At 38.8% G+C, this 12,759-nt stretch overlaps 1 protein-coding gene across 1 annotated transcript; it reads left to right on the forward strand.

Annotated features, from left to right (window-relative positions):
• Window positions 1-6: 6 nt before the first annotated feature.
• On the forward strand, window positions 7-12,286 carry LOC123998909 (ras-related protein Rab-8A-like). Its single transcript, XM_046304136.1, has 8 exons — window positions 7-258; window positions 1,075-1,135; window positions 1,287-1,347; window positions 2,255-2,332; window positions 8,346-8,435; window positions 8,723-8,788; window positions 8,930-8,980; window positions 9,063-12,286. The coding sequence occupies exons 1-8, from the start codon at window positions 135-137 to the stop codon at window positions 9,150-9,152; spliced, it is 621 nt and encodes a 206-aa protein (XP_046160092.1). The 5' UTR covers window positions 7-134; the 3' UTR covers window positions 9,153-12,286.
• Window positions 12,287-12,759: the final 473 nt, after the last annotated feature.

Consider the following 12,759-nt stretch of genomic DNA (forward strand, 5'->3'; position numbering starts at 1 on the left):
GCGGGTAATTCACGGATACAGAGCAGTCAAGAGTGAAATGTTGTTTGTCCAATCACTGGTCCAGTAAATCGAGTAAAGCAGTAACGTATCTCTTTGCACAACTGTCGGGCGGGATTTCCGCAATTGCTAATAATATGGCGAAGACTTACGATTACTTGTTTAAACTACTGTTAATCGGCGATTCTGGCGTCGGAAAGACGTGTGTGTTGTTCAGGTTTTCAGAAGATGCCTTTAACTCAACATTTATCTCCACAATAGGTATGTGAATTTCGTTAGTTTTCTGGTTAGAAAAGTTATACCGGATGACGGGTAGCTAGTTAGCAGCAATAATAGTGTGCGCCCATCCTGTCATGCTAACGCTAGTTAGCTAAAGTTAGCTGGCTAGCTAGCTTATTTGGTTAGCATTCAGGACTAGCTTGCTAGTTAACTTAACCGGCTTTTCAAACTGCTCGCTTGGCAATAAAACCAGCACTTCAGCATCCCCAACATTCCTCAAATTGATAATTTTATGAGATTTTAGCAGGCGACGTCACCTGACTCCTTAGCTAACTAACGTTAGCTGTCAAGTGAGCAAGAACAAGCTTACTGACTCATTAGATAGCTTAGCTAGCTAACGTTAGATAACAGTGAAGTTCACTTCCCAGCAAGCAACACATGAACGAGTTTGCTAGTTCAAACCAGTCACTGTAACATTACAGAAAGGTACGTTTTAGTAGCTACATGTTGGGGAGGTCTTCCCTGAAGTTATGCAGCCATTTACATTAGACAAGCCATCGCTCAAATCGAAGTTGTGCACTTCCTGTGTGTGGCCTGCAGCATCATCTAAAAAGATGGGCCTCTGGACATGATATAATCCAAATAATTACTAGCTAGCCTTCAAGCAAATGTTGAATCCAGTCTGGTTTTGCCACTTGTGCATAAACAGTGCTGTAGGCCTACAAAATACATTCAACTCAAATGGTTGTTTCAATGATCCTTTTGTCGTTTGGAGCTCTGTGGTTAGACAATAGTGAAATCACATTTTAAGTGGGTAGAAGTGCAATAATTGTCTCACTTTTTCTATTCCTGTTTCAGGTATTGACTTTAAAATTAGAACTGTAGAACTAGATGGTAAGAAGATCAAGCTACAGATATGGTAAGACAGCCCTTTGACTTCACAGAATGTCTCTGAAATTATGTCTTGAAAAAGTGCACCTTGGGAATGATCACAATTGGCCTATAATTCTACAAGTGGGTTAAAATCAGGGATGGGAATGAAAGGATCTCATTGTGTTGTTCTCTCCCAGGGACACAGCTGGCCAGGAGCGGTTTCGAACAATCACAACGGCATACTACAGAGGAGCCATGGTCAGTCGCTTTGCTTTACTATGCCCCTCTCACAAATTTTGCAAATGTACTACAAAGCACATATACCTACATGAGAATCAGTAAGATACTTGAATAAGAGTAAAGATACCTTTTTAAAAAGACAATGACTCAAGTGAAAGTCACCCAGTGAAATACTACTTTGATAAAAGTCTAAAAGTATTTGGTTTTAAATGTACTTAAGTATCAAAAGTAAAAGTATTAATACTTTCGAATTCCTTAATTAAGTAAACCAGATGGCTTGATTTTATTTTATTTTTTAAAATTTATGGATAGCCTGGACACATTTCAACACTCAGACATAATTTACAAACAAAGCATTTGTGTTAAGTGAATCTGCCAGATCAGAGGCAGTAGGGATGACCAGGGATGTTCTCTTGATAAGTGTGTGAATTAGAATATTTTCCTAAGCATTCAAAATGTAGCTAGTACTTTTGCGTGCCAGGGAAAATGTAAGGAGTAAAAAGTACATTACTTTCTTTTGGAATGTAGTGGAGTAAAAGTTGTCAAGTATAAAGTACAGTTGCTCCAAAAAACGACTTAAGCAATACTTTAAAGTATTTTTACTTTAAAGTATATCAACTACCGTTGATGAGAATGTAGTTTAGATAAGAAAATAAATCCATATTCAGAGACATTAATGGCGATCAATTTGTGTTAGGCCTAGATTGTACACTAGTTTGAGTCCCTTTTTTATTATTTTTATTGAGCACTACATACCTGAGATCATTCATGGGAGGTTTAAAATCGCACTGGATTCCTGTTCAGGCCCATCGTAACAATTAGCTTTTTACTGAGGTGTACAAGTCTTACGTTTAACAGGATGTTAGTATCTGACATTCATTGTTAAAGTGGTTGTTGTTTACCAAGTCTCTGTTTTTCTCCCCAGGGCATCATGTTGGTCTATGACATCACCAATGAGAAGTCGTTTGACAACATCAAAAACTGGATAAGGAATATAGAGGAGGTAATTCAGAAATTATAGTAGTTTAGTTCCTGGATGCTTATTTGCTGAAACAGCATTTTATGTCACGTGGTGCCTAAGATCAGCCCTTAGCCGTGGTAGTGTTTCCACTACAGTCAAAAATATTTCACTTTAAAGATGCTAGAACAGTCCATATTTACTTTTTCCCTGCAAACAACAAGTAATTACCAGAAAAAACAGACCCCATAAGTAAAATAGTTTATCAATTTACCTAGTCAGCTTGTTATGTGTTCTATGCTAGATAAATATTTATCTCAAGGTGCATTCGAGTTGCGATTGCCATAAGGAGGGAAACATGCATTCTGACAAGCAGTCAATGCACAACAATTCATAATGCAATCAATGGGTAAACAGGAGTTAAGGTTTTTAGTTGAGCAAGAGTAGTGGCAGCCAGGGAAAGTGTTGGGGGAAAGAATTGTGACATGCAGTGGTTTCCGTGAGAAGTACGATATTATCACCGATACAATAACTATTGCTAATCGAAGCTGATTTTATTGTGATTTGACATTCCAAACGTATTGCTCACCATATGTCTGCTGCAGAGGGACAAGGGACAGCCGTGAAAAAACACGGTTTGATCAGTCATGGAAGTGCTGAAAATAAATTGTCTCCCTATTTAAAAAGATAGAGAACAAGCTATGAAGGAATAATACTGGAGTTTTGGTGCAGGTACATCCAACTAGCGCAGAAATAGTATCACTACGTTGTCAAAACTATACAATATATTGTGAAATATAATATCAAGATATGTAACTATCAATTATTTTCATCCTCCACTAATATCTAATAATATTGACCATGCATAGGCTATATGCATGGTTCAATATGTTAAAATAATTGTAACACCATATTTTTAGCGATATGTTATTGGGATCATTCCTGGAGGTGGAAATTATATTTGAGATGGTGTCAGCATGATTTTATTTCCATTCATTTTGGAGTAGAATGTCCTTTAAAAAACGTCACCAGAGCTGAGCTTCTCGGTAACTCTACATAAAAAATTATCAAATGAGGACCCCGGACCCCATTAACCCCCACTGCTACAATTAACCCCCACTGCTACAAAACACTGCCATGGTATTGGCCATCATAAACTGGGTGGTTCGATCCCTGAATGCTGATTGGCTGACAGCCGTGGTATATCAGACCATATACCACGGGTATGACAAAACATTTATTTTTACTACTCTAATTACGTTGGTAAACGGTTTATAATAACAATACGCCACCTCGGGGGGTTTATGGTATATGGCCAATACCTGCTAAATATTCAGACCCTTTGCTGTGAGACTCAAATGACATCAGGTGCATCCTGTTTCCATTGATCATCCTTGATTGGAGTTCATCTGTGGTAAATTCAATTGATTTGACATGATTTGGTAAGGCACACACCTGTCTATATAAGGTCCCACAGTTGACAGTGCATGTCAGAGCAAAAACCAAGCCGTGAGGTCGAAGGAATTTCCTGTAGAACTCCAAGACAGGATTGTGTCAAGGCACAGATCTGGGGAAGGGTACCAAAAAATGTCTGCAGCATTGAAGGTCCCCAAGAACACAGTGGCCTCCATCATTCTTAAATGGAAGAAGTTTGGAACCACCAAGACTCTTCCTAGAGCTGGCCGTCCGGCCAAACTGAGCAATAGGGGGAGAAGTGCCTTGGTCAGGGAAGTGACCAAGAACCCGATGGTCACTCTAACAGAGCTCCAGAGTTTCTCTGTGGAGATGGGAGAACCTTCCAGAAGGACAACCATCTCTGCAGCTCTCCACCAATCAGGCCTTTTATGTAGTGGCCAGGCAGAAGCCACTCTTCAGTAAAAGGAACCTAAAGGAATCTGACCATGAGAAACGCTGTTCTCTGGTCTGATGAAACTATTTGGCCTGAATGCCAAGCATCACATCTGGAGGAAACCTGGCACCATCCCTACAGTGAAGCATGGTGGTGGCAGCATCATGATGTGGGGATGTTTTCAGCGGCAGGGACTGGGAGACGAGTCGGGATCAAGTAAAAGATAAACTGAGCATTCAGGAACTTAGATTGGGGGCAAAGGTTCAACTTCGAACAGGACAACTACCCTAAGCAGACAGCTAAGACCACGCAGGAGTGGTTTCGGGACTAGTCTCAATGTCCTTTAGTGGCCCAGACTTGAACCTGATCTAACATCTCTGGAGAAACCTGAAAATAGCTGTTCAGCAATGCTCCCCATCCAACCTGACAGAGCTTGAGAGCACCAGCAGAGAATAATGGGAGAAACTCCCCAAATTTAGGTGTGCCAAGCTTGTAGCGTCGTACCCAAGAAGACTCGAGGCAGTAATTTCCGCCGAAGGTGCTTCAACAAAGTTTCTGAGTAAAGAGTCTGAATACTTACGTAAATGTGATATTTCCGTTTATTTTAATTAAATTGCTAAAATGTCTAAACCTGTTCTTGTTTTGTCATTATGGGGTCTTGTGTGTAGATTGAGGGGAATAAAAAAAAGTATTTTAGAATAAGGCTGTAACATAAGAGAATGTGTACAAAGTCAAGGGGTCTGAATTAGAGGTTGACCGATTAATCTTAATGGCCCGATTTTAATTGGGGCCGATTTCAAGTTTTCATAACAATTGGTAATCAGCATTTTTGGACACCGATCATGGCCGATTACATTGCACTCCACAAGGAGACTGCGTGGAAGGCTGACTACCTGTTATGCGAATGCAGCAAGGAGCCAAAGTAAGGCACTAGCTAGCATTAAACATATCTTATAAAAAATGATCTTAACATAATCACTAGTTAACTACACATGGATGATGATATTACTAGTTTATCTAGCTTGTCTTGCATATAATCGATGTGGTGCCTGTTAATTTATCATTGAATCATAGCCTACTTCGCCAAACGGGTGATTTAACAAGTGCATTTGTGAAAAAAGCACTATCGTTGCACCAATGTGTACCTAACCATAAACGCCTTTCTTAAAATCAATACACAAGTATATATTTTTAAACCTGAATATTTAGTTAATATTGCCTGCTAAAATAATGACTTAACTAGAGAAATTGTGTCGCTTCTCTTGAGTTCTGTGCAACAGATTCAGGGTATATGCAGCAGTTTGGGCCTTCTGGCTCGTTGCAAACTGTGTGAAGACTGTTTCTTCCCAACAAAGACTTCCAACCTCTCCAAACTGGGGATGAGTCAACTAAAGCGCATTTGCGAAAAAAGCACAATTGTTGCACGGATGGACCTAACCATAAACCTCAATGCCTTTCTTAAAATCAATACACAGAAGTATTTTTTTTTACCTGCATATTTAGTTAAAAGAAATCCAGGTTAACAGGCAATATTAAACTAGGGAAATTGTCATTTCTCTTGCGTTCATTGCTTGCAGTCAGGGTATATGCAACAGTGTGGGCCGCCTGGCTCATTACGAACTAATTTGCCAGAATTTTATGTAATTATGACATAACATTGAAGGTTGTGCAATGTAACAGGAATATTTAGACTTATGGATGCCACCCGTTAGATAAAATACGGAACGGTTCCATATTTCACTGAAAGAATTAAACCTCTTGTTCTCGAGATGCTAGTTTCCGGATTCGACCATATTAATGACCTACGGCTCCTATTTCTGTGTGTTATTCTGTTATAATTAAGTCTATGATTTGATAGAGCAGTCTGAGCGGTGGTAGGCAGCAGCAGGCTCGTAAGCATTCATTCAAACAGCACTTGCGTGCGTTTGCCAGTAGCTCTTCACTGTGCTTCAAGCATTGCGCTGTTTATGACTTCAAGCCTATCAACTCACAAGAATAGGCTGGTGTAACCGATGTGAAATGGCTAGCTAGTCAGCGGGGTGCGCGCTAATAGCATTTCAATCGGTGACGTCACTCGCTCTGAGACAGTGAAGTAGTTGCTCCCCTTGCTCTGCTTTTGTGGGGTGATGGGTAACGATGCTTCGAGGATGTCTGTTGTCGATGTGTTCCTGGTTCAAGCCCAGGTTGGGGCGAGGAGAGTGACGGAAGCTTTACTGTTACACTGGCAATACTAAAGTGCCTATAAGAACATCCAATAGTCAAATGTATGTGAAATACAAATGGTATAGAGATAAATAGTCCCATAATTCCTATAACTACAACCTAAAACAACATACCATGGAATATTAAAGACTCATGTTAAAAGGAACCACCAGCTTTCATATGTTCTGAGCAAGGAACTTAAACGTAGCTTTTTTTGCATGGCACATATTGCACTTTTACTTTCTTCTCCAACGTTTTGTTTTTGCATTATTTAAACCAAATTGAACATGTTTCATTATTTATTTGAGGCTATATTGATTTTATTAATATATTAAGTTAAAATAAGTGTTCGTTCAGTATTGTTGTAATTGTCATCATTACAAAAAAAAATAATAATAATAAATTTCACTTCTTGCGGCGACCCATCCGAGATCGTGACTACGGCACAAGCTCATTACCATAACGCAAAATGCAAAAAAATATTCTTAGAAATATTTAACCTCCACACATTAACAAGTCCAATAGCTCAAATGAAAGATAAACACCTTGTTCATCTACCCAGCAAGTCAGATTTCTAAAATGTTTTACGGCGAAAACATAGCACATATTTATATTAGACCACCACCGAAACAAAAGACGAGGCAGCCATTTTGTCCCAGAAAATATAAAATTATAAAAGCAGGATTAAAAAATAAATCATTCACTAACCTTTTGAAAATCTTCATCAGATGACAGTAATAATACATGTTACACAATACTTTTTTTTTCAATAATATGCCATTTATATCCATAAATCTCTGTTTACAATGACGACATTTCAAAAAATGCTACTCAAATGTCCGGAGAAATGATGATAGCTCCGACAGATAACGTCAGATAACAAGCAATAAACATGACTAAATATACATGTTCTACATATAGTTACAAAGATACACTTCTTCTTAATGCAACTGCTGTATTACATTTATTTTTAACGTTACAGAATTCGGTCACTGGCTATACAATAAGACGGCGCTCAGATATTAGCAGTATGTCTCCTCTACGTTTGGAGTCCACGGAAACCCAAAATAACCACATAAATATTCCCTTGCCTTTGATGTTCTTCGATCAGAAGACGTAGAAGGAGTCATACTTACCCAATACATCGTTTGGTTTCACGTTGTGTGTCTCTGTATTAGCATATGCTAACAGCTTCAGCTGAAATGCACCCAAAATGACTTCTGGTCCCGCACTCTTGCGCATCAAAACTTCAAATTTACATACTATATGTCGACTAAACTGGTCAAACTATGTGCAGAATCGAGCTTTATGATGTTAACATGTAAAACAATGATCAGCGCGAACAGACAAACCGCCTTCAATTGCTGTTACTTGGAAAAGAATGTGCCCCAAATCGGCCGCGCGCAATAGTGCATTATTTATATTTGAGTATTTGAGAGTGACACCAACATTTTCACCCGCCAAACGACGAGGGCTCGCGGGATTCTCACAATGAACGCGCCATTTGAAAGCAGGGATCGCGCTGAACACATACATACTGTTCCCAGATCGGTAGCTGCCTGGGAAGGGTGGGGGTGATGACGTCAAAGTTGACCCAACTTTTCTCTTGACAAGAAAGAGTTTGGGAGAAAGGCTGCCCTGAGAGTTCTGCTTTACATACAGACATAATTTAAACGGTTTTAGAAACTTTAGAGGTTTCTATTCAATAATAATTATTATATGCATATATTAGCAATTTTGGGAAAAAAATATTTTCAGTTTACTATGGGCAAGCACTTCCTCCAAAGGGCGCAGTATTGAGGCCTATTCTTAAGAGGTTAACTCTGCCGATTTTAATCAGTATCGGCTTTTTTTTGGTCCTCCAATCTGTTTCGGCGTTGAAAAATCATAAATCGGTCGACCCTAGGCTTGAATACTTTCCGAATGCACGGTATATCTTTGAAGTCTGTACGTTTTTCTGAAAGTGATCATGCAATGTAATTGCTAACCTTCTGTCTTCCTGTCCAGCATGCCTCTGCTGACGTGGAGAAGATGGTTCTGGGAAACAAGTGTGACGTCAATGACAAGCGACAGGTGTCCAAAGACAGAGGGGAGCAGGTGGGTGATCATCACTGATCAGGAAATTAAAAATATCAAACTACCTGACTGATATCAAACTTACTATACAGTAGATGTTTTGTGCTACTGTCCATGTTTGCTGAGTGACAGTTGTCCAAAGACGGACGTGAGAAGGTGGGGGATCAGTAAATGTTATGTAGGCTATTATCAATAATTATAATCAATGACTCACATCTTGAGTATTTACAGATGTAGACTTGTGATTGAGCTACTGTCAATGTTCGCTGAGTATATTTTGTGCGTCCCTTTTTACTGACCTTTGGCAGTTGTCGTTGGAGTACGGTATCAAGTTTATGGAGACCAGTGCAAAGGCCAATATCAACGTGGAGAATGTGAGTTCACTAATTCTCAGCAGTTAAAAAACAACAATGGCTGTACAGTAATTGTTCTGTTAGGTTGAAAGAGACTGCACATTGTTTTGTCTATTTGATCTTAATTTGTCCTGTCTTTTTCTTTCCCCCTTGAAATTTCAGGCATTTATGACCCTTGCCAGAGACATCAAGGCGAAAATGGACAAGAAACTGGTAAGTGTGTGTGTATTATGTGCAAATCTATTTTCGATGCGGTATTGTGTCTGTGTGTTCTGACTGTGTGTGTGTGTTCCAGGAGGGCAACAATCCTCAGGGCAGCAGTCATGGTGTGAAGATCACAGAACAGCCCAAGAAGAGCAGTTTCTTCCGCTGCACCCTCCTGTGAGGACAACGATCTTACCATTGTCCACAGCTGGACAGAACTGGACTTGCTCAGAGCTTTCCTCTTTCGCCCTGTTCTCATTCCTGATATCCCAGGCCTCTTTGGGCTTTGTTTTTTTCTGCTTCACCATGTGCCCCCAGTTTACAAACGGTAGCCTTCATTGGTCAGGTGTATCAATCAGTGTTGTTGGATGGGCGTTAGATTGAGATCTCTATACCAGGCACTCTTCTGTACCATCATGCTCTTATATCGTATCTCGTAATTACACTTGGGTTTCTGCTCACCCTCTCCTCTCTCTGTTCTCTGCAACGGTTGTCACAGATACTGTATGTTGCTCTGTGGTCGTACTGCTGCCAAAGTTGATACTTAGTGAGGTTTTGTCTCAACATGGATTGACCTTATCCTTAAAAGCAGTGGCTTAATTCCATGATAAGAATAGTTAACCATCATACATCTTCTGTGAGATTGTTGACTTCTGCGTCATCTAGCTACTATGGAGATTTATTCCAAATGTGTCATCTATGCATCTTGTTTTTCCTTGATCAAATTAGTGATTATCTGTATTCTACCTTAAATCCCCTTTTGCCATCCAACAAATAGACCAGAAAGCCACTTATTTCCTTAAGATAATATAATACAGTTCTGAAGTGTTAGTCTTAATGTTAACAGTAAAGACATACCATCTTAACGACATACCTGAACATTTTCATCTGTGTTCAGTATTTACCATTATGCAGTTCAGATTATTTTTATGCACAAGGTTTGCAAACTGTGTGTTAGAACAATTTTATGTGCCGGCAACTGCACATTGAGTTGAACCCTGTTTTACTGTGTACTCTTGCACTTTAGTAGTGAAATTGGCTGCACATCTTGCAATTTGCAAAAGTATGTCTTATTCCAGTCCCTTGTATAGGAATATCAGTATTCATTAGAACTATTACATTCCAGAATTGTTCCAGAGGCTAGAAGTTAAAATCATCTGTTCCACAATAACATCAGTCTAGTTAGGAAATGAATTGCAATCTAACAAATGAATACGTTTACCATATTTTTAGTTTTGGCATCCAGAATGTGTTTAATCTTATACCACTCCACCCCCAAAAATTGTGAGCACCTCATTGCCCCAAATATTCATGTTATGTATGATGTAGAGACCACTGAAATAGAGATATAGTCCTTACGGTGGTAATTGCTTGATGTCATGTTTTAACTTCTTAAGCACCCTTTTCAAATTCCAGCCTCTCAGCCTATTCTGTTTTTTTAACTGGTTGTTTTAATTGTGAAACTGTAATACCATGTAGGTTTGTGTGGCCTTTGACTTTTGTAAGCTGTTTTCACGCTTGTCAGTATTTGTGACAGAACATTTTGACTATTGCGCCAAAGTAGGCTGCCTATAAGAACTCAATTGAATAATGTCAACCTACTGTATGGTGAAACAAATGCCATGAATATTAATTTCCAGGTTTATTACCATGTTCTTTTTTCTGTTGATTTATCAATATGCTGTGACATTCCAGAACCATTCCTGCTGCTTCTTTAGGGAAAAGGCTACAAGGACACTCCTGACCTGCTAACTGATATTTAATTGAAGAATTGGTTCAAATTAGGTTAGGCTTAATCAAATGTATTTATTTATAAATCATTTTTTTACCTAAGCAGATGTCAAAGTGCTTAAATAGAAACCCAGCCTAAAACTGCAAACAATACAGATGTGGAAGTGTGGTGGCTATGAAAAACACCCTAGAAATATCAGAAAACTAGAGAGGAACCAGGCTCTGTGGGATGTCCAGTACTCTTCTGGCTGGGCGGAGATTATATGAATGCATGGCCGTTAAGGTAAGGGTCTGTTTCAGATTCTGGTTAGTCATTTTGATGGTCACTAGTGTCCTTATCGCCGCTCCCCTTCTTTAGTCAAGAGCGGTATCTGTTAGTCCTAATTTAACGCCAAGGCCCAAATGTTGGTTTTTGATGTGCCAGTATTAAGACCACAATCTATTTGAGTGTTTTGAGTTGAAGGTATTTGCATTGCGTACTGTATTTGAAGCAAGACATCGGCATACCACTGTAGTGACATGGCAATGGACTAAAATGTTACAAGCAAGAGAACGTGTAGTCAGAGTGGAAAAAAACCATCCAAGTATGAAAGTGCCCTTGTAGAAAGCCTGCTCTTGATTATGCACTTTTCAATAATTCTCCATTGTCATGAAAGACCAAATGATTTATGATGAATGAGTTGCGATATTCTACAGTACAGATTCTATCCTCAAGACTTAATTTAAGTCGCCTTCAGTGTGTCGATGTTAAATGGATGTCTGGAGGAAAGTGACTTCATATTGGATTTAGCATTTTGTTTTTGTTCTCGTCTATCCTTCCCTCGGAGCTTGCCCCTGTCCATCGCAACAGAAGTGGCTTATTTTCACCTGATACTTGATATAATGGGCTTTGGAACTATTCATCATGAGACTGTTGGACCTCTTGAGGCTTTTAATATTTGACTTGAAGAAGAGCTTCTCTTTGAGATTAGAAATGTGCAAAGGATCATTCTTGTATAGCTTTCTGTTCTACTTTTTTTTGTCGTCTTGAACTTGCTTTTCTCAACGCAAATCTATAGGGAATGGAGCACATGTTAAATCATAGCAAAGGAACAACAGTGACTTCCCCATGAATTATCACAAATGGTTTCTCTAGTTGTGACAATGAAGTAAATTGCCATTGGAATTGAATTATTTTATATGTTCTCTCGTGTAAGTGTTTTACACGAGAGGACATAAAATAATTCAATTCCAATGGGTGGGGCACAGTCAGTTGTATCTTTTAGGACCTTTACAAAGGTCTGTCAAATGTTTCAGAATACCAGTTATTATGAAGGTTTCTTTTCCTTCTGGTGGAACTATTTGTACATATTTCAGTTTATAAATTACTTTTCTTTGAACATATAATTAGCATTCCATGTTCAAGACTATTTGGATTTCATAGTTGATTATGGGTTAAATGGAGGAGAAAAATCACATTTTGAGAACAATTGTAAATAAGAAATACATTTTACTGTTACCTACTTTCATAAATCTTGTTGAATTGATCTACATGTTTGTAGATGTGTCCTTTTGATTTATTAAAATGAGATTATTTTAACTTGCCACATTTTTTTGTCAGACATTTTCGAATGAATCTTAATCAAATGTTATCAATGTATATTGAATAGGCCTAATCCTATATGGAATTCATATTAACACTTTTTAAAAACAAAATAGCTTAATAAAGCTGTAATACCAAGGACAGAACCACGAGATATTTCACTGGATATTTAAATGTGAAGTGTCCACTTGCCGTTTCCACTCGCTACCAAATATGGTAGTAAGAGGAAGCTTACTGGCGGGCAATGGGAGAAGATGGAAAAGAGATGGATTTTGGCTGACATTCTGCAAATTTTCTCATTGATTAAACATTTGATCTCAATACAGTTTTCTGTTCCCAAAACTAGGGCATAATGCTAGGGAATTAAACACAATGTGCACCCCTTGGGGTCATGATAACAAATTGAGAAACACTGGGGGAGTTAAGGTTAGGAGTTGGGTAAGAGGGTTAGGGGAGGAAGGGTTAGCTAACATGC

The sequence above is a fragment of the Oncorhynchus gorbuscha genome, linkage group LG02, assembly GCF_021184085.1.
Source record: "Oncorhynchus gorbuscha isolate QuinsamMale2020 ecotype Even-year linkage group LG02, OgorEven_v1.0, whole genome shotgun sequence".
Taxonomy (NCBI): domain Eukaryota; kingdom Metazoa; phylum Chordata; class Actinopteri; order Salmoniformes; family Salmonidae; genus Oncorhynchus; species Oncorhynchus gorbuscha.